Source organism: Aythya fuligula, chromosome 15 (genome assembly GCF_009819795.1).
Source record: "Aythya fuligula isolate bAytFul2 chromosome 15, bAytFul2.pri, whole genome shotgun sequence".
In the NCBI taxonomy this organism is placed as follows: domain Eukaryota; kingdom Metazoa; phylum Chordata; class Aves; order Anseriformes; family Anatidae; genus Aythya; species Aythya fuligula.
The window spans coordinates 2,548,137-2,570,456 of record NC_045573.1 but is presented as its reverse complement, the minus strand read 5'-3'; the positions used below and the strand labels follow the sequence as shown (position 1 = coordinate 2,570,456).

Sequence of the window (22,320 nt, the reverse complement as noted above, 5' to 3'; positions counted from 1 at the left end):
CATCAGGAGATGGCTCTAGCAACTTCCCGACATGTCAGAAGCAAACCTGCTACTTCTGCCCCTTCCTTCTTCCCTTAAGCAGCCGTTGAATATCCGCAGGGTTCTCTCCAGGAGCAGGCTGCCATCCCACCCCACGTCGGCTTCGCTCCTCAACGAGCGTCTGGCGAAAATCCAGGGAAGTTGTACGGACTGAATCATCCCCATCCATATGCTGGTGGAGACCTTCAAAGAGCCAGCAGATCTGCGAGGCGTGACATCGCTTTGCAAGCCCTGTGTTGACTCTCATCCAATATATCTGGCTTATCCCTCGCCATAAAAAAAATTATAGCCGCACAAGGAATTATATTCACACAGTTCTTGCCCGTTGCAAAGCTTTGTGGTCTTGACCACTGTCTGTGCTGAAGGCAACAAAAAATGGCCCAAATTCATCAGCCTAATGCCCCAAATTGACTTCGCTGGATAATCACAAAGCATACATTTAAAAAAAGATAATGCATCATGGATACCGATTAATTTATTAATATGTAGGCATTCCAAACCCTTAATTAGAAAGAAGAGCTGCATTCTACAGTTTCCTTCTGGATATAAACTGAGTCACAGGATTTCAGGAACTAGAGAATTTAAGAAAAAAAACACATGACATTGTGGGACATGCTGTAAAAGGATAGACGTGAAGAACATGGAAATAAGCTACAACCCCTCAGAGACAAAAATGGACATATAGGCTGTGCCTCAAGGAGTCTGCATAAGAGATCAAGGTTGATTTTATTTGCTAAAGTCTTGCAGCCAAACTGGAATTGTGCGTTTTTGACTGTGCACAGAGACTCTGTGGTTATAGCGTGTTCATCAGGGAGGCTCTGCCCATGTCCATTAAAGGCGGTAGAAACATGAAGATTGAGAGAATAAAGAACCGCTTCCAAACAATTTGACTGTACTGCAAGAGGCACCTTTCGCAATGATTATATGATCTTTTCCCACATCCCAGCAACAGGCTTGCTCTCTGATAACAGAGAGATCAAAGGCCTTTGGGTTGTCATTAGCAGGCAAACTCAATAGAAGTTGTTTACTTCACCCAAGCTAATGGCACTGGAAATATTTAATCAAAAAATGGACACACTCTCTCTATTACTGCCAAGATGATTCAGAAGGGGCCACTTAAATCTATTTTGTCAAGCCATTACTCATCCCCTGCTAATAGACCTTTATGGAGAGTCCCTTTGAATAATGCACATTCGTGATTTGCGGGCTGTGTACTGGTATTAGGAGACGAGAAAACACGACAGAGGACTGCTGATGGGAAGAACAGGACGGGGAGTATGTTTAGTCTACAGCTGACACAGACCTTGTCGCTGTCATCTCTTAAGCCCAAGGAGAGGAAACTGAAGTGGACTGATGGGGAAATATGCTCAAGGAGAGGATGGTTCTCCAGAAAAGTTTGAGCAATCTGCTGTAATTGACCTCTGGCAGCTGAGTGGAGAAAGGAAGGATGAAGGAGATGAGGAGAGCTTTTCTACAGAGGTTCAGTGATCTTCATATAGAAAAAGAAAACAAAAATGTTGGGTGGACATCAGGAGAAAATGTGGTGGTGTGGCTCCCACTACAGCAGGGATTCCTACTTGAACCTTGGGGTCACAAAGAGAAGGTTCAATGTCTCCAAGATGCCAAATGTTAGGACTCCCAAGCTCTTCTCCTAACTCCTAGCTTTGTAACCATCCTGTTCCTCACATGGTCCTCAGCATGTATTGGACATTGGGGCACAGGCAGTTTGTTCCTCAGTTTGTTAGGATCCAGGCCACCGATATTGTGGGAGCTACATCTTACTGCTCGTTTTGTATGCTAATAAAGGTCTATCCTCAGGGACATTTTATAGGGGCAAGAGAGTTAGGGGAACCTCCATCCTTTTTGTTTTCCAAAACAGAACTGTGCTTGGTACAGACTCAGTTTTGGTATAATTTCTCTGCAGCTTCCAGAAACACTCATGAAGAGCTTAAGATTCAAAACCTTCATCAGCATGGAAATGATTATCTGCAAATCCACATCTGTAACACAGGCAGCAACTCCTCTCCTCTCTGCATCAAAGACATATGCTGGGAGCTAGCAGAACAAATTCAGGGAAAATCCACCTTTCCTCCCTTCTAGCAAACCTAAAGCAACCCAGGCAATTGTTACAAGCTTATTTTTGTCCCTGAGAACACAATGCTGCAAGCAGCCCAGGGTGTTCTTGCCTGCAGCCAAAGCAGGCAGATGGGAACTTTCGAGCTGCCACACTGTTCTTGCAAGTGAATTATTGATACATTCTTCTTAGCCATGAGCATCACGCTAAAGTGGCAATTAAAACCATCTACGATGATCAAAACGAAAAAGCAAAGATGGGAAGGTACAAAACCAGAGCCTGTATTTGCCAGCAGTCTGCAGTGTGCTATGCCAGCTAGCAAGGGAGGCTTTGGGTCCTGCTCTTTCTGATAAGTTTTCAGTAACAGCCCACATCAGGACCAGTGAGCAACACAACACTGCCATTCCTGCTGGAGGCAAGGGCATGAGCTGCTCCCGGGAGCTCACTGCCCCCTTTTAGCTTACACTTGTGTGCAATACGGACCTTCAAACTCATACATTTAAAAATAACAATGACAATCACCTTCATCCCTCTTGCTCCCTGACACAGCAGCCCTTTGTTTTACAAAGGCAAGAAAGGACACACGAGGTCAGAAAGGAACTACGAGATGGAGCTGCCCTTCAGCATAGTAGCATCCCTTGGACGTGGGATGAAGAAAAGCTGGGAATTACTGAATACGAGCACAAGCCAGCTGGAGAGCTCAGAAACTCTTGTCCCTCTTCACATTCATTGTTTCTATATTATAGACAACTATCAGATTTTCACGTGTTGGAATTGCTCGGCTTCAGTGGAACCACCACTGAGTTTAAAGTATGTCCATGTTTTCACCTTATTGACAAAAAACAAAAAACAAACAAAAACACCACAAAACAATAACTGTAATTATATTAAGCCATTACTGATTTTCAGAGATGTCCAAAGAAAAAAATTCACTTAAATTAACCGTGCTGGCTTTACAATGTGTAGCAATATTTCTATTTAATACTGGGGGAAGAACACTCAAATCTGGAAAACAAGACTTTGAAAACAAGGAGGTGACTTTCCATTGAATTTTTCTCTTTCCTTTTACATGAAGTATGTCTTACACGCTGTCATGCCCCAGATAAACAGTATGTTCTAGATGATCTTAGAGATCGTTTCCAACCTGAATGATTCTATGTTTCTATCTTGATGGGAAGAAAATGATGCGGAAAAAAAAATTAGTCATTCTGATAGAATATAATGGAATAAAATCATTGCTAAAATAGAGAAATAACAATTATATTAGCCCTAATAGCAGAAGCACTAATTAAAATTATTGTAACTCACTAGTTTTACAAGACTGCTGTGCCAAGCTGCAGATGTAGGGCTGCTGAGCACCTGAGAGCAGAGGCTCTCCCCCCAGGCTGGTGGAGTGGATGCATTTGGTTTTGGAGGTCGTTAGTTCAGCCTTGATGCGTCGGGCAAAGGGAACTGTCACGCTAACGCTAATTACACCGCTAGTAGCAACAACAACAACACCTCTCCAATCATCAGCACTGATGCGAACGCCGAAGCGATGCAATTATGCACGGCTGTTGTTTCAAGTGGAGCTGCGAGGCAGAGAAAGCAAAGGTGGAAGAGGCAGCAGACGCCTCCTGATTTACCATCTCGCAGCACTTGCTCTGTGGAAGATGCTTGGTCGGGGTGAAGAGCCAGGCAACGCTTTCCCTTCCTCCCTCCCCGTGACGCCACGGCCGTGCCTGGCCCTCGAGCTCTGCGCAGACCAGGCTCTGTGCTGCTTTGCCCCCAAATTGATTCCCTTGCTGGGTGCAGGAACAGAGTCAGGAGAAACCCTCCAGGCGCAGGAGATGAGGTGCAGCTCAGTGACCTCCTGCTCCTGAGAGCACTGGGGCAGCACCAACCAACCTCACAGCTCTACCGAGCTCGTGCCCACCACCATGTTCACCTGGGGGAGATCTGTCAGACCGAGCGACAGCTCAGACGAAGCAAAACCAAAATGGATTTCGTTTGCAACCTGCCTGCGTGCCACATGCAAGCTTTCCTCCTGGCAGTGTTTGGCATCCTGCCGTGGCTCTGATGAGCAGGAGCGACGTTCCTCCTGTAGTGAGAGCCCCGAGGAGCGGGTGGATGAAGTCTGCCCTGACCTGCTGCCATAGCTGGGGTTTCATGGCCACACCGCTGCACAAGGGCTTGCACCTACTGCCTGCCCTGGGAGGATGGCCGAGCACCCCCTGCTGAGAAAACAACCCCAGGAAAAAGCCAAACTGATCCGTATCCTCTGAACAGCTACGTCAGCTGTCATCTGAAGCAGGCAACGCAAGGCTTTATTTGCAGAGAGTGGGAGTGAAAGAGAATTTAGATGCAATCTCCAGCGTGGTGGCTTTAATAAACGAGCAAAGCTAAAACAACCATGTGCAAGCGGAGAGCCCTTGAGAAAGCAACGGAGCTTGCAAACATTTCAGCCCCAGTGGAAATCCTCCTCCGGCGTTTCCAAAGCGGATAGACCATGGCGAAAGCTGTCAAATTATTTTATTGCTTAGCCCCCCAAAGCGTCCAGGGGTGAGATACACAGTGGATCTCAAGCAATTATTTGCTAAACATCAGGACTTGCTCAAATGCTCTCGCTGGAGAAGGTGGCGAGTGTTTCCATGGCAATCAGCTATTGCCTTGGTGACCGCAGACCCGGACGGGTGCTGCTAAACCACCGCGACCTTTGGACATCTGAGCACAGCGAGGAGTTTCCCCCTTTGCTGTCTAATGATGATTTTTTTTTTCACTTCGGAGTTCAGCCCTGTCTAAAAGCTGCCTGAGGTGGTTGTGCTAGAGACGGAGAAGGTGCTGGGCTCTCCCCGTGCCTGCCTCTTTGCTCCCCAGCCCCGAGCTGCCTTCTCCAGCAGCCGTGTGGACATCACGCCTGGGTGCAGTGCCAGCTGCTCCTGAGCTGGCCCTCTACCTACAAAGTTTAGGATTAAGAAAGCAGAGAGGCTCAGGACTTCGTTAGCCCAGGCATCAGCAGTACACTAATCTATAATGCATTTAAACCTTTTAAGGGAGGTCAAACGGGGAGGCAGCTGGGTTAACACGGGGAAGGAGTGGACCTGCACATAAAAAGGCAGCTTTACGCAGAAACTGGTGCTCTCCTAGGCAAGAAGTTCACCTGGATTTTAGTGTAAGAGCAAAAAAAATATGCGTGTCTCCCTCTAAATGAACTTCAGGTAAACTTCACGCTATCATAAAACGTTAGCTTGGGCTGAAAAGCAGAAAATTGTTGCATCTATGCCTTTGAGAATTTCCACTGGTTTTCTTCCCGTTTATCACTGAAATGCACACTCCTTCCTAGTGACTGGCAGCCCCAAACCCGACTGACCTGAACGATTACATTAGTTTCTTGTTAAATTTCTATAAACCCCGCACCTTGCAACTCCAAAGTGGTTTCTATGGTGACGCTAAAAAAAAAAAAAACAACACAAAAAAAACACACCACAGAATGACACCTTCTGGGTGCTGAATTTGGCACAGCAAAAACTTGGGTGAGCAGCGAATGTGGGGTGAGAGGAGTGGGTTAGAGCCCCGGGACCGCAGGTAAGGGGGTGGGTTACTGCTCCGGCTGGCAGGCGTTAACCAAACCGACACGCGGCACTCGGCATCACGCAGAGTTTAATTAACTGCAGGCAATGGGGCATCAGCACAGGGGAGGACAGCCTGCCCAGCCTCCTTACGGTGTGGACGTGATGGGGAGAGGCAGGGACGTGAGCATTTGCAAGGCAGAAGCGATTCTCCTGCGTTCAGAGGTTTCTGGGAAGCGCACCGAAGCCGTGTCTGGCTGCCTCGCAGAGCAGCTCCATCCCCTTCATCTGCAGAACTGGGCAGAGGAGTCCAAAGCCTGCAACTTCCTACACAGTCTATTTTAGAGCCTTAAAAACAAAAACAACGCACAACAGGAAGGATGTGATTACTAGAAATGTCTGAACTCTCCCACACCCTGGCCCCATCAATCTTGACAGCTCCATTTGCTCTGTTAGAGCTTTCCCATCCCACCCAGCTGGTCCTGCAGGAGCAGCGCGCTCTGCTCAGCGGCGATGCCCAGCTCCCCCAGCACCCATGCGAGCTCCCAGTTTGGCTCTGCCCCGCTTTTCCCAGGCAGGCAGACACGGAGAGGCAAGCAGCATAGCTGAAACATCCCTTCCTGTGCTGGCACAGCTGCCCTGAGCCACGCTGAGCCCAAACCTGAACGCAGAGACCCTAGAGAGAAACAGCCGCGAGCCCTACGGCTCTAACAAGACCTTCTACACCTAGCACACTATGCCAAGCACATTTAATACACCCAAAGCGCTGCTTAAAATGCCAAAAGCCATTCTTTAAGCAGCTCTCCGTTAGAATCGACCAAAGTTCAGACTTCAGCCCGTGGACACGCAGCAGTACGGAGCACGCAGCGGGCAGGGCACCGGGCAGCGTGGCGTGCCCTTGCTCCTCGGAAGAGAGGCAGAGCACCTCCAGCCACGGTAATTGGGACATCTGTTTTGAAATGAGCACAGAAGAGATGGCATGTAGCACTGTCTACCTCCCGGTGAGCGCTCACCCCTGGGATTTGAACATATGGCTGCACAGAGTCTGGCTAGTGCCAACCTGAGTCTTAAACTATTAAGCCATCCCCTCAGGCTCTGTATCCTGTGCTGTCTGTGTACATTGTACAAGGGAAAAAGAATTTGATTTGGGGTTTCGAGAATTTCAAACAAGGACATACAATTAGAAAAGTATTTGCTTCGGATGATGATAAATAACCCAGGACTGGAGAAACTCAGAAAATGTCTGTTCTTTGCTCTGGTGTGATGACATGAAGCCCTCTGCACTGCTGTTTTACATGCTTTCCCAAGAGCCCAAGCTTGTTAACCTTCGTTTTACTGCATGTTGTCAGAGGAGTGACAGCTGCAACAATAAATATGGTATTCAGATTTCATGCTATAGTTAAAAAATCAAATATGTATGAACCCCTCTGCTATCACACACTGCCTAGCAAGGGAGAAAAAGGAACAGGAGGAAATCTATAGCATTAAATCATTTCTGAAACACAAAAGGACTTCTGCAAGCTCAGGTGGGAAGCGTCTGCTGCAGGGTCAGTATCTGTTGGTCTCAGCATGCCCATCCATCACTCACTCACAGGTTAAACAGCCTCAGGAACAGGGAGAGTGTGTGAATGAGTAAGGATGGAGCAGAGGCAGGTCCTCAGCCATCCAATTCCCTACACTAGAGCACGGGAGTGATTCCTGCTACTTTGGGGGGTACCTGTGTGTGCTGGCACTCTGGCAGCGGGAAGGAAGGCTAATAAGAAATAACCTAAGTCCAGCCTGAAGCTTCGGAGATCCCAGTGACACCCTAAAGAGGGGACAGAGCTAGGGAAAGAAGAAAGGAGGACAAGAGGAGGAAAGGGAATGCTCTTTCGGTTACCTTTGCAAAGTGTCGTGCCAGTGAGCTGTCCCTGCTCCCACCTTTGGCTCTAGGGGCTTTCAGAGGCATTTGCAGCTCCCATTTGTCCTCGGCATAAACTGGGATTTCTGGCATTTTATCCCCCTGCACTTCCATGCTCTGCAGCCCAGTCCCTCGTACCTTGACAACAGTAGCAGCTGGTACCTGCCAGCATTCCACCATACCACATTAGTAGTCCTGTTACAAGACATTTAAGATGCTGATCTCTCATCCTGGCAGCTTCAAGAGACCTTAGCACAAGTGAGAAATACAGCCCCCTTAGCACAGGCCATTGGCGAGAAGATAATTGCCCGGCAACCCACACTGCTTTCAGACTCTGGCTGAAACGAGTTTACACAAATGACTTCAAGCTGTGTGCGCTCCCCGGCAGTAGTGACCAGAGACGAGCAATGGTAACAGGGCTGATGGCTCCGAATCCTTCACCAACAGAAGAAATAAAAAGCCTGATTCTTTCTGACTTACTTCTTATTGATTGGATTTGGGGCAGGTTGGAGCTGGGAATTTTCTGCCTAGCTCTGAGAACAAGGGGCACAAGGGGAACTCCAGGTGGGCACAATCTGACTCCAGAAGAGCATCTGTCACCCAACAAAAAAGCCTTCCCAACGGGGGGAGTCACACCATCTACTGCGGGGAACACCCAACGTCGCTGTGAGTTATGTTTGAGCGGGGTGGTTAAATGCGAAACGTGAGCACAACCCCAAATTTCCATAGGTAGAGCTGCTAGGAGCAGCCAGCACACTTTCTTCCCAAACCACCTCAATCCAACCTAATTTTAAAGTGCAGACAAGCCCATGTATAGTCATGCCTAGAGCCAGAGAACTACATGATCCGTCTGTCTGCAGCAACCCCAATTCCCCTCGGAGTACATAAAATAAATAAAAGCCTTTTTCTCTCTGCTGCTTGCTCCCAGAGCACTATGGTAAGAAGTTTTGGATTCATCTGCGCATGGGACAGGAACAGGCTAGGGGGAGAGGATGTGTTCATTTGTACGAGCATCAGGCAGCAGAGACAGCTCCTGAGAAACGAAATGCCTTCATTTCAGGGTGGGGAAAGGAGCCACGGGGTCTTCCTGCCTCTGTCCCCCTCGGTGGCAGATCTGCGGCCGTAGCAAGCCCCTCCACCGGTGCTACACGGCCTGTGCACAGCGTTTTTCCCAAATTGGGAGCCAGGCTGTCTTTAAGGCTGTAAACCAGACAGAGCAAACAAAAATAGAGCTCTGAAAGAATGCACGCAGGCATGCCAAATCTCCCTTGTTTTGGAGTAAGAGTCTCACTCCTTTCAGATGCAGCTTTCTCCCCCCACCTCTCCAATCCATTTATAAAAAAAAGCCTCCTGATCTTGTAACAAAAAAAAATCAGGAGGAGGTTTCAAGGAGACATTTAAAGCTTCATTCATAATTCTGGATAATCTCACTGTCCCAGCTGGAGAACCCTGGTTAAAACCTGAGGAAAATTCATGACTCAAGTTGACAGCAGCACTAAACATACCTGTTTAGTTCCTCACAGTGATTCTCCTCCAGTGAAAGGAGATCGACTTCTACCCTGGGCATCTCTAATCCTCTGCCCGGGCATCTTTAACCCTCTGCTTGGGAATCCTCAGCCCCGAGGACCCAGGCAGTGTGCAGGTCCCTTAGCAATACTACTGGATCATCACCCAGAACTCACAGACTACACTGTCAGCATTTCATATGCACTGCCCAATACTAACCTCACTTTTCTCTTAGGTGTGCACGACTGTCTTCTCTACACCTTCCTAATATTTTCTCAGCTAAATGTATTTTCGAGTCTTTCTCTATTTTCCAGGTCTACACAGAAAGCAATCATCCACAAGGAGTGGTTGGCAAGGCACAAAGATATTAAATTAAACAGGACCACTTCTTTTGCCTCCTGACAGTTGGGTACCACCAATCGACACGCACTGCCCACCCTCTTCTCTGCACATCTCCTTGTGCTACACTCCTGTTGTATCTGCTTTGAATCTGGGCTGTAAACTCGGTTTTGCAGGCTCTATCTCCAACTTTCAGGCATAAATCCTGGTGCTGGGAGAGGCACAGCACTCTGCTCCCATTCCTGCTGTTATTATGACCTGTAATCACATCCAGCAAGCCCTGCCCGGGAGCCCCACGTGGCTGGGCGAGGTACACAGAAAAAAAAGCAATCCTCGTTTTGTGGAACAAAAAAATCCAAGAAAAGAAAAGATGGATGCAGGCAGAATGGGGGAGTGGAAGGAAGCAGAGACAGCCTCGGCTGATGTGGGAGGTTCCTGCAGACAGTCGCATCTTCCCCAGAGCTCCTGGGTCAACCCAAGCTGCTCCTTGCTTCCTGCCCTTCTCTGAGCCTGGGAAGTGGTGGCAGAGCCAAAGCAGGTTTCCTGCCCCCATCAAATGTCTTGCTCACTTACATTTTCTCCCCTGCTGCTGTCCCTGCAGCCCGTCTGCCTTTCGTGGAGGCAGCTGGAAGGATGGCAAGCTGCTGCATGCTGTACCAAGACCAGGGGGCTGCTCGGGGGAGCCTGCGCTGGGCTCTGCGTGCTGCCTGCAGGCACCACGACCTCTCCAGAGCCACTGATCACAGCTGCCACGAACCAGACGCTTGAGCTCATCCTCAAACCTGCCTCTTGCTGTCGCTCAGGCAAAGGACTACCAGGTACGCCTGCTTTGGAGCACAGAGCACTCTCCCCAGGGCTCACTTAGGCGACGAAAGCCAGCCTCCCTCCCACGAAACCCACTCCCAGATGAAAAGCATTCGCTGACAGCCAGTGGGAGGGCACAGGCTCAATGCAGCCCCACGCTCTTTGTTTGTGAAAGCCACCTTCTTCCCTCCAGGCCGTCTCTCGTTGCAGTTTCCCTTTGCAGAAAGCGAGCACCGCACCGTCCAGCTGTGTCAAACCTCCCCGCCTCAGAGCACATTAGGGCCATTGTCAGCCTAACATTTGAAGCCAGCCGCCCAGGGCTGTGATTTACGCGCATTTTTTGTGATGAAACGCAGCTGGCAAGTGCGCTCTGCTTTCATTCTTGGGGCTCCATTACACTTGGTTTATTTTACCTGCCAGTCGAAATGCAAACAAGCTGTCCGCTTGCTATATATAACCACCCGCTGCCATCAGGCGTGCTCGTGAAGCGTGAGGGTTTCATGGGCTCGGCCTGGGAAGCCTCGGAGGGCACCGTGACCGCCTCAGCTGACTCGCTGCGTGACCCAGGTGGAAGAAACACAGCCCCTGGGTCCTGCCTCCTCGTGACAGCTTGTGCTGGGAAGCACGTTACTGTCACCTGCTTATGAAGTTTGTCATCCCGGCAGGGAGCGGAGGGGATTTATACGGCCAGTCCCTCCCCACGCGGAGCAGCTAACGGCGTGAGGGGAAGGAACTGAGCCATTGGTGGTAGTAAAACGTGCCTACAGCTCTGTGGGGAATATCCTACTATTATTCCCCAGGCCAATGAGCACATCCATCGGAACCAGATCAGGCTGCAAGCTCCCCTCGGCATGACTGGCTCTGTTGTTCTCCTGGCTCTCCCCTGGCTGCTCGACGTGTCAGCACTCCAGTGAGTTATTGCACTCAGTTTCTGCACTGGAGAGGTGCTGTTCCTGTCTGGTAGCAGTCAGAGGAATGGAAGGATCTCTAGTATGCTTTCCCTTATATAGTAAAAAAAAATATACCAAGAACATACAATCCAACAGAGGAAAACAGAGCAGCAGAGGAGTCGGTTCAGTTACAGAAAGGGGTAAGTAAAAGTCCCCGTGAACACCACTCACAGTAGGCTCCCCATGGAGGGATGTGATTTACACCCTTTGCCATGAAGGCTGCCGAGATCCAGCAGATGGATGTAGCCCTGAGCCAAGACTTTGGGCTGCCAGCATTTGCCATCCGTCACGTTATGAAGTAGCACCTCACTTCTTGCCTCTGGTCCTCAATTCCCTCCAACACGGGAACAAAAAATCCCTTTGCCAGGTGTATGTGCTCACCCAAGAGCTGCTGCTGGCTCTGAGCAGAAGCCTTGCAGCCTGAAGCGTGCAGAGGGGACAACAAAGCTGGTGGCACTTTTGGGAACGTCTTGGCAGAGTGGACCTCAGAGGGGGAGCAGAGACCCCCTGGGCTGGGGGAACCTGCTTACTTCAAGCCCAGCCAGTGCATCAGTTTTTAAAATTGGATCCAAGTTTGAGAAGTGACCAAGCTTTACTAGTTGAAAGTGAGAATCACAGATCAGGATAATATTTTATTGACACACAACTCAAAAGGAATTTAAGCAATTTGCTTCAAACGCTTCTGAAAGATTCACCTCTGCTTTCTGAGTAAGTGCTGAGCTTTCCAGGCCAAAACAATTTTTCAAGACAAAATCGACAAATGCTGAAATAGAGCGTCACTAGAGAAGCCGGTTGCTACCTTAAATCACACAGAATTACTTTTACTCCAGAATAATAAAATGTGCTACTCAAAACCAATACTTCTCATATGCTGATAGGCCACGGACCACTGGGTACCACTAAGGTCAGCTCCAACCTACTCCAAAGACAGCTGCTCTGAACGAAATGTGCCATGGGTGAGAGATCTGAAAACCAATTAAAAGCTCTTTGAACAGCAATAGCTTGGAACAAATACTAATTTGTACTTCTCTTCTGAGAAGTGAATATAAAATAGCATTTCTAGTGCCATTTGATGTAAATTGAGCCTTTTATGTGGAATCATTACAAGTATCAGCAGCTACTTCTGCAAATTCCTCGGGGAAGCCAAGTAGGGGTCTCTCCTCACAATTTAAAAACACCAGAGGTCCCTGGGGATGAATTCAGAGCTCACCCTTCTGCAAGGATATCACCAGCATCTCTCTTGGACAAATGAACAGGACTCTGTCCTTGTGGGACAATTGGGCAGCTGGGAATTGAGCTCTCCTGGCAGGAATAAGCTCGTCTTACTCCTTCATGGCCTTGATGGAAGGATTTGAGTCCACCACCCTCTAGCAGGGCTGAAACAGCCCAGCAGCAGAGGCTGACTGACGACGGGAACAGGATTTGTCTGTGACAGGCACCACTCCAAAGGCATGGCAGAGGTCGTGCTTTTGGAGAGCACTGCTCCTGCGTGGTTGCTGCAGTACCATGGCACGTTCTCAGACACTCTGGATCTGTCAGCTGCAATGAATGCACAAGAAAATCATCCATTTCTTGAAACTGCCTGGAAGATTAATGCGAGGATTGCCTTCTTCTTTGTGCTTGGCTTTCCTCATCTGTGGGAGTGCCTATTTGTGCCTCGGATAGACAAATGCATAAAGCATAAGAGGAGGGGAAGGAAAAAAAAGGAACTCCAAAGCAGCCAATTAACCTTTGAAATACAAGTTGTGCTGATGCTAACTAAGAGCATCCTGTAACCTCCTAATTACCAGCCATGTACGACCTGGCAGTTGGAGGCAGTGCTGGCTGGCAAGCCGGCGGATGCGCTGTGCGGGAGGATCCGATCCTGCTGATGACTGAAATCCCAAAGAAACTCGCTTGCCATCATCAGCTGCCTCCTGCTGCGTGATTCTCCAGCCACAAACTGCCTGTGCTGCCATGAAATCCCCAGTCTAGCTCTGAGAAGAGCAGGCCTGCTAAAGGACAGCTCTGTGCAGAGGTGCTCTGGCATCTCCTCTTCCTCCCCGTGAGTCAGCTGCTGCTGCCTCAGATGTGCCTTTAGCCACAGGACAGGATCCCTGCCTAAAAGAGTGTTATAAATGGGCTGCATGCATTAAATGGGGTGGTGCCAGCCGTGTTAGCCAAGAGCAGCCTGAGTAATTGTGAGAGCAGACTGCTGTGAGCTTCAAATTCCCCTAAAAATGCATATTCAAGCCTTGGGGGGATTTGGATGTGGACAGGTCGCTCTCAGACATCTGGAGGCAGCACCGTGGGCTGCTGCAGTGCAGACAGAGCACAGCTAAAGGATGCTGCCAAAGCACTGCCCAGCACAAGCATCACCTTGCCCCGCAGCTGTGATGAGGGCCAGCAGATAAACGCTGAGAGCCGTCGGGTTTTGCCTCCAGCCTGGCACCTTGCAACCTCGATTCCTCATCCAGAAGTTAGGGACAATAATGCTTGCTTGCCTCAAGAGGGCTCCGTGCGACTTCGCCGCCGAGCGCTGCCATGTCCCGGGATGAAAGGCGAGGTAACACCAGGACTAGTGCCGCTCTCCTCCATGCCATATGTTGCTCAGCACCCTCCTTCCCTCCCACGCGCACAGGATTGATGCCTTGGCTTTCAACAGCACCCCGAGATAAAAATGTATACGGTGTGCCCATCTATTTGCAAAGCAACCGATGTCCGTATGAAGTCTGAGAAGCCAGAAAAGAAAAGCAAGCAACTGCTAATGATTTTTTTTTTTTAAAGGGGATTGGGCATTTCCTTACAGATGGTGAGATCTGGGGAGGGCTTCCCTGTGGGCTGTTGCAATGATTGCAGCCCAGTTTAATAAAACCAGTTGATGGCTGTTCAGCAGAACAAGCAGCAAGAATCACGGCCAGGGAACTTGCTTAAACTGTTCCATCCAGAGCAAATGTCTCCATGGTCGGTGATTTTTTTGCAGGGCTTCAGAGCCCATACTGCTGTCTGCAGGCACAGAGGGCAGGAGGTGTCCCCATGAACCTCAGGGAGAGAGTAAAGAGGATGAGAGCCAGGAGAACAACAGAGAGTAGCTAGCAGGCTCCTAAAACCTTGGGGAAAGGCAAAAGGAGACAACAGTAATGCCCGTGCCTGGTTAACAGCCTGGGGAAGGCTCACACCTTCTCGCCTTGTAATGCCTGGTCTGAGCAGAGGTGTGCTGTGACTGAGCAGTGTCTGTCACACGGTAACCAGAAAGCTGTGATTAAACGGTTTTTCCTGGCGTGGAGCATGGCATAACCAAAACGAGCCTGTCTCACCTCCCACCATCCCAACACCACGCTGTGGGTTCATGACAGCTTTGCCCAGGCATCTGCTCCTTATCTCCGCACAAGACCAGCCCCCCACCACGAGCCTTGCAGCCAATTCTCACATGAGGGGGTCTGTGGGTTCTGAAATCGCCACGCCTTGCTTGCAGAAGCCCCCAAACTTTCATGCCAAACAGTTTGGGAGCCCAGAGCCTTTTTCTTTTGCTTTCGGATGGTGTCTCAGACTTGGGCAATGCCCGGGAGGTCATTCTGTTGATAGGAGAGTGCTTGCACGAGGTGTTTCGAAGCTGGGCTCTGACAGCTCCACGGCTCGTTATGCCAGAGACACTTTGCAGTCAGGCACGTGGAGGAACTTTTACAAGTTTCACTTCAAAATTCCTCCCTTTTTATTGGGCCCAAGCTGGGCCATGCCTGTGAGCAAAGCTGGCGGGAGTCTGATGTTCCCTAGCCAAAAGCCTTGGGATCTGTATTGCCATTGGCTTTGAGATGGTTTAAAGCAAATCTTTTACAAGGTAAAATTCAATATAAACCTGCTAGCTTGAGTTTTCCTTTGTTAGCAGCAAGGATGCAATTATCACAATTTGCCTTTGTACGAGTGATTGTGGACAGACTCCATGCGATCCCTGGGCTTTCTTGCTGCAGCCTGCCTAAAGTTTTCCCCCAGCACCCATCAACGGCAATATCCAAGGACTGACAAAGCTGTATCCGCCTGACAAAAGAGTATCCATGCAGAAACACAGCCGCTGTGAGGAATGAATGGTCTATTCAAAGGTGACCGACAAGGTGTATTTCCTAATTTTAAAACTTGTTGTGGAACAGCTAACCAGACAGAAAGCTGACAGCGACAGCTCTTTCTTTGTTGGGTTTGGACCCTTTCTGCTGTAAACGTGAACTAATTTATTGTTGTACAGCCGAGGTTCACGTGTTTTAGCTGAGTACTCGCTTTTCTGAAAGAAAATATGCCTCAGACGGCATAGAAGATGGCATATGGCAGTACAAAACACGTAAGTGAGAAGAAAATAGAGGAGTAACACTTTGGAGGATTGTTTGCCATAGTCCTGAGAAGGACTGAATCCTGGGAAATAATGGAGAAGAAAATGCAGAGCTTCTTGTCCTGTCTGCCCTTCCTCCTGAGTAGACAGACTGTGGCACAGAGAGAAGGAGTAGCTTTATAAATACTGTCTTGTTCTTTATTCTGCAGGGGAGATTTGGGGGAACGTTGGTGAACCTTTGGCCAGAAAATCAGTATGAGGATCTCCTGGCCCTTCTAGGAAGCATTTTCCGAACCCAACATAGAGGCAGCATGAGAAACACCAGAGCACATCTTCAGGAAACGGTTGAAAGTAACCAATTTTTCTGAGAAAAAAAAGCATAGCTTTCCCCAGAGTGACCAACTGGAGCTACTAGATGACTCACCCCTCTCTCCCATCCTACAGCCCCTTGGCTCCCATCAGCCCACAAGGACAAGCTGTCCTCCGCTGCCAGCACTGCTTTCTGCCATCACCACGTTCAGACTAATATTGGGAACAGCATGATTTCTCTTTCCTCCCTCCAAGCACTTAAAAGAAAGACCTACTTGCACCCTAGGAGATCAAATTAAACAGTTTGGAGCCTCCAGGGAGAAACTCAATTTTTTTTTTTTCTTTGTTGCTTTTAGCATTGCCTGACAGTTGAAGTTTTTATTTAAAGGTCCAGGATCAAAGGAGAAACTTCGACATGGGTTATCTGCACAACGAGGTGCAGCTCCTGGGGAGGTCAGTTTCATGCCCACATACCACCATGCACCGCCACCATCGGACCAAAGGGTCTGATTTCCCCTAGAACAACTCACGCCTGTATGAATAATTCACAGCAAATAACTTACACCGTCGGGCTCTGAGCTGCCAGGTCCTAACACACACATTTAAAACTCTCCACACCTCAGTGGTGCTGACAGCCGCCTTCCAGGCTTTTCACACACAGAACAATGCTTCTGCTCGACACACGCCATCAGGATCAGCCCCTTGATCCCATTTGGTGCTTCCCACCTGTATGAAAACCTCTCACTCCTCCTCTGGCATGGCTTTGCTGGAGCCAGCCCATGCCACCATGCGAACAGGGAGCACCCCAGGCACTGCAGGGAGCCAGCACACAGCGAGCACCCAACACCACAAACCCACAGGGCTCTCGAGGCCATCCCCGCACTCACCTGCTCGTGGTACTCGATGCCCATGCTCAGCGTGTTGATGAGAATGGCGATCATAATCCCCCGGTTGAAGTACTTGCTTTCCACGATCCTCTTCAGCTTGCTGCCGAACGCCTTCCACAGGCGGGTGACCTTGTTCCTCTCCTTGGGCTTCTTCTTCCTCCTCCTCCTCCTGCTGCGCTGCTGCTGGAGCTGGTCCCTGTGGTCGCCGTGCCGCAGGTCCTGGGTGAACTCGTAGACGCCGTTGCTGTCGGAGTCGCAGCTGTCGGACTCGCTGAAGGCGAACTCGGGATCCTCCAGGAGGCTGGCGCAGAAGGGGCAGTCCTGCAGCTCGCAGGTCAGCGTCCCCCCCGGCGGGCTGGGCAGCGGGCAGGCCGCGCTCAGCCCTGACAGCCGGCTGGATGTCCGCCGCAGACCTGCAAGGGGAGACGTGCACCGTGAGCCCTGCACACCCACGGCCTCCCCTCGACATGGTGGACAACCCTCTGTGTCCCTGCACACCCTCGACATGGCGGACTGCCCTCTGTCCCCCCACACAGGTGGTGCTGGTCTCCCAACACATGCTCAATTACACCTAATAAACCCTTCTAGCACTCTATCTAACCAAGCAATTCTCATTTTGCCTCAATTTTCCCTTCCATTCCACTCTGCCCAAGCCCTGCCAGCCACCCTCTAGCCCCCTCCATGGTTGTGGGGCTGAGGGACCTCTCTCCGTGCAGCATGGGGGCCGTTTTGTGCTCTGCTGCTCAGGGAGGACTGACTGGCACACCTCTCATTTCCAATTATTTTTGATTATATCTGACCAGGCTAATGTCATTAGTGGTGATCTGAGCACTATCAAGCTGTTACAAACGATTTAGGTAGAGCTTCCATTTAGATAGTAATGAGGTGGGAGAGGGAGAAATGGACCAAAGGTGGCTACAGACCACGGATCACAGCTCGGAGGGTCACGTAGTCCCTTTAGTCTCCTTCATCCCTCCTTCAGCCTTTAATAAAGCTCAGGTGTATTCATTGCTTGAGGCACATGACTGAGTGTGCAAGGTATTTTAAAATCAAACAAACACATTACCACATGGTTTGTGGTGTGAGGAGAAACGCTGGCTGCCGTCACAGAGCCAGGGCACACAGACGATGTGGCCAAGTGTAATGAGGATGAGTCAGGTGGAAATGGAACCAGATTTTGTTTCCTCATATTCAGGAACGAAATTCCTGATTTCGTGATATTTAGGAACCAGATACTAATGACAGGGAAAAAAAACAAAACAAAACAAACAAACAAAAAAAAAAACCAAACAAAAAAAAAAAAACAGGAATGTAATAAATACCACTTGAATGTGATCCTTCCAACAAAATGCCATCGAACCATTAATGAACATCTTCCTTGATGGAAAATAAGGTGTAGGTGACACTCTTCCCCGGTACATGCCCCTGTCTGGAGGTTGGATGGAGATACAGACACATTTTGGGGGGGACCAGGCACAAAGGCAGTGGATGCTCCTGGCTCTGGGCCCAGGAGCTTGGAGCTCACCCAGCAGTAACACTGCTGATTTCAGCCACTCCTGGCTGACACTCGAGGACATCTTTAAAGAGAAGGCAGCAGCAAACAAATAAAGCACCTTGTTAGATTGAAAGCTGGGTTCTGACAGGAGACAAAATATATTTTACTTGCCTGAATGTCACTGAGATATCACTGGCTTTCAAAACAGTCTCGCAGGAGAGAACTGTCCTCCTTCTGGTCTTTACATCAAAGATACCAGGAAAAATATTTGCCCCCTTACTCAACCTGCAAGCAGCAGTGGTCAGCGCTGCACACCAGCTTGGTGTTTCTGATTGGGACCGGTCAGATGAGGAAACACTGGAACATGGACCCAATAGTGCAGATGGCAGAGGCAGTGGGCTTGCCAGATGTCCTGAATGCTATCAAAGTGTTAAAAATTATATGAAAAACACTGGCGCCGCAGATGTCTTCAAAATACCAGAGTCTCCTTGGCTGCCTGCTAAAATAACCTCACAGCATTGCAGGGCACGAGAACACGGAGGAACAGGCTGTACTTTGTGCTGTTCAATTCCACAACAAAAGAAGGGAAGAGAATACTCTCTCCCACAATTGCATCTTTCCCAGCGGACACCAACCTTGCTTCCAGCTGGGCCTGAGAGTGCCCTGGCTGCTAATGCCTGCTTAATGCTCTCAATTATCACTTGTGTGCTCCCCTTGCACAAATCTTGCAGTGAACAGACTCTGCTTGTTGTCTGGTGAGAGTGGAGAGAGAATTAAGCGAAACGGCCCTTTGTTTGCCCAAAGGGGCACAGGAGGGCTGGGGGGTGCTTGTGAGCCCACCTCACCTTCCCTGTCTGGCACAGGGTGGAAGGGAAAGGCTGGGCATGGACACATTATGAGACAGTATCTCCAGATGGATTTGGCCAACTTGCTTCCCATGCTAGCCCCTGTGCTCCTCAGGGTGCCACATAAAGCTGCTGCTCACCAGCAAAGAGCTGCTGTGTCCACCTACTTCCTCTAGATAAAACCACATTTCTGAGAGAGACAAAAACAGTTTCAGGAGATTTGTTTAAAACATTTTGTTATCCTCTGGGCTGAAATGTCTCTGTGAAAAGAGGATACTATAACAGCGTTATTAACAGCAACTCCATCTAACCTCAAGCTTCTGAAGAGCCACCAGAGGCCACGTGAAAATCTCCAAGGTCACTGGAGTGGCCCTGGGGTGTTGCAGGTGTGATTGAGATCTGGGGCTTCCTTTGCTGGGATGAGCCCCAGCAGCAGATCCCCCTGTGAGCACGGAGAACCAAACCTCTGACTTGAGCGCTGCCTTCCAAGCAACAGCTCTTCTGCTCGTCCTTGGTTTCCCAGTTCCAGACTTCTGTGGAGCCTGGGCTTTTATCTCAAGGTAAATACACAGTCTCATAATAACCTTCATTAACTTGCATAGTTAAAGATGTATCAGTGATTCATATAAAGCCCTTGCTTAACAACGGAAGAACATTGCAACTAACCTTGCCCCTCCTGCCCTCCTGTTAAGCTTCCAAAAGTACAGAAATGTCTGCCGAAGGCAATTTCTCTATAAACAATCCACTTTACCCTTTTGTATGGTCACTTAAAAAAAAAAATATTAACAAAGACAAGCCACCCAACCTCTTTGGCAAGCAACCTTTACTGTGACCTCCCTCAAGCTAGGCTTGGTATTTTTTCAGCACATTCATCACTAGGATAAATATTTGTGTCCATGCACACACAGATAAACAGTTTTGGAAAACACAGGCATTGATAAAAACAGATGATGAGTTTGGCTTAAAGAGATTAAAAAAAAAAATTGGAAGCTTGATCTTTTTGACTTTTTACTGTTTGAGGGCTTAAAACTATTTTTTAGGTGTTAGCTCCAGCCATGAGGACTGGAAAAAATTTGCAAAATAGAAACCTAAGTGTTGCATGTAATCACTACACCAGCACTGGATGATTTATATGAGAACAGAGATAAAACTGCACTAACTAGCAATGCTGATGTGGCTGCAGTCTGTACAGATAAGAATGGGACAGAGAAACACGAGTCCCTCACATGTTTTTCATTCAGTCAGACTGAAGGGAGATCCAAATCTGCAGTAACACTCAGTTCTACATTTCTTCTGCACATGGTGAAAGAGGAGAGGGGAAGCATCTAATGGGAAAGGAGCCTTCAGCAGTGGCCTAAAGGCACTCATCCTGCATCTTGCTTTACTCAATGACTGCAAATACAAGGCTAGAAGGAGCAGAGCTCTCAGTCCCTCAACCTGTCCTACTTTTGGCTTCTGCGCTTAGCTCAAACATCATTCACAAAACAGCTGCCACCTTCAGCACACTCCTTGGCTATCATTAACCCCTTAACTCTTGAGCTATTTGCCCTATGCCCAGTTCTCCTAAGCAAAAATATCTGCTCATTTGTCCTTACCATGCTCTCCTACCAGTTGCTGCAGCTTCCCATAAGAATCCGTGCCCAAATTTACAGGGCTGTTAACCACCGCCACAGGTGAGTTGCCGTTCTTCTTTCCTTTGGGAACTGGCACAGAACTGCCTTTGCTCGTTGGAGAAGGCAGGATGGTAGGATAGTTGCTGCCATGGTTGGAGAGTCCGGCAGTCAGTTTAATGCTTGCAGGGGCATTGGAAGACTTACAGTTCACCTGTGGTCCTTCAACGTGACAGTCTGCATGGTAAATGCTGTGCACAGACTCTGAATCTGGAGGAGGTGCGGGGCTCTGCAAGTTGGGTGATGAGGAAGGAAGCATCAGTTTGCCTCCAGGTTTCATGACCTTGAGTTCCAAGTCACAAATCTCAGGGTTGGAGCGTGGCCCACGAGGGCTCCCATTGCTGATGTGGTAGTGGTGGTGATGGTGGTGGTGGTGGTGGTGGATGAGGTGATGGATGGAGGTGATGCGCTTTTTGCCTCGGCGGCTCTGCCCATTCGTGGTGCTGTTTGGGTTCACTTTTTTCCTGCGCTTGCTCTGCCAGTTATTGTACAGGCGTATTGTCCGCCGTTTCACCTTCCTGAAGATGTGGCAGATGTACTTGAGCAGCTCCTCGTAGCAGCTACCTGGCTCCGAGAAGCTGGCGATTGTGCTGTCATTGGAGAGATAACGGGCCCGCTGCTCCTGCATCAGCTGGTTCTCCCGCTGCTTTGTTTCAGAAAACTGTGTTGCTATCACAACCAGGCACAAGTTAATCATGAAGAAGGAACCAACCTGGAGAAAACAAAACAAAAGGAGTTAGCAGAGAGTATACGGAGCAACACGTGCACTTCACCACCACATGCTGTCCGGACTTGAAGCATTGTTCTTAGAAATCCCGAGATTTCCAAATGTGCCAAATCTCAGGGTCTGCTCACCAAATGTTATGTCAACATGAGCCTGAGCTGCTAAATTTGCTCCTAAACCACGTTAAATTGTTCTGGCGATGGCGAAGAAAGCTGTTAACAATAGCCTTCACCACTTTCCTCCCTTCAGCGGTGATGACATTTGCCACTAACGCAGGGTGCATGAAACACAACGTGATCAGTCACCACAGCAAAACAGATTACTAGGAACCACCCGGCCAACCCACAAGGAAAGATGGCCTGCAGTCCTGCTTGTGCTGAACTGAAACTGCCTCCTCCTCCAGCACTTCACAACCTGGCACAGGGACCCTCATTTTGAGGAGGACAGTCAGGGTCCTTGTGTTGGTACCCTTGTACCTTTCTGGCACAGGGAAATACATCTCCAGGAGACTCAGTGCTCCTGCAAGAGGCCTGATTTACTGCCTGGGTGAGCTGACGTGCTCTTGGGTGATATCAGGTTTTCAAAATGAAGTCCCAAGGACAAGAATGCGAAGTGACCTAAGACTACATCCTTCCCTCAGCTGCTGAGTCCACAAACTGGCTTTTCATCACTTGAGTTCATAAATCAGCCAAAGGAAAATGTCAGATATTCCCATCAGAGGATCTCTGCCCTTAGGCGTGAAAGGGACTGACGTCAAGAAAGTGCCACTGCCTACATGGCCAAACCTCTGTGCTGGGCTCAGTAGGAGACGTATGGATTTAATCTGGGCCATTGTCTGGAGAATCCTCAGGGGAAGCTGGTGGGAGATGGTTTGCGGTGTTATTCCCCAATCTGTAATATCAGCCTGGAGAAGGCTTGAGAAGCAGCAATTCC

The 22,320-nt window shown here is 49.1% G+C and overlaps 1 protein-coding gene across 2 annotated transcripts in view; it reads right to left on the bottom strand.

Moving 5' to 3' along the window:
* CACNA1H (calcium voltage-gated channel subunit alpha1 H) overlaps window positions 1-22,320 on the bottom strand; it is a 117,169-nt gene that overhangs the window by 61,546 nt on the left and 33,303 nt on the right. For both annotated transcript variants that reach the window (XM_032197524.1, XM_032197525.1), the window contains 2 exons: window positions 20,589-21,375; window positions 16,654-17,066 (listed from right to left, as the gene is read on the bottom strand). In XM_032197524.1, coding sequence (XP_032053415.1) covers window positions 16,654-17,066; window positions 20,589-21,375 — 1,200 coding nt within the window. The remainder of the gene's footprint in view (window positions 1-16,653; window positions 17,067-20,588; window positions 21,376-22,320) is intronic.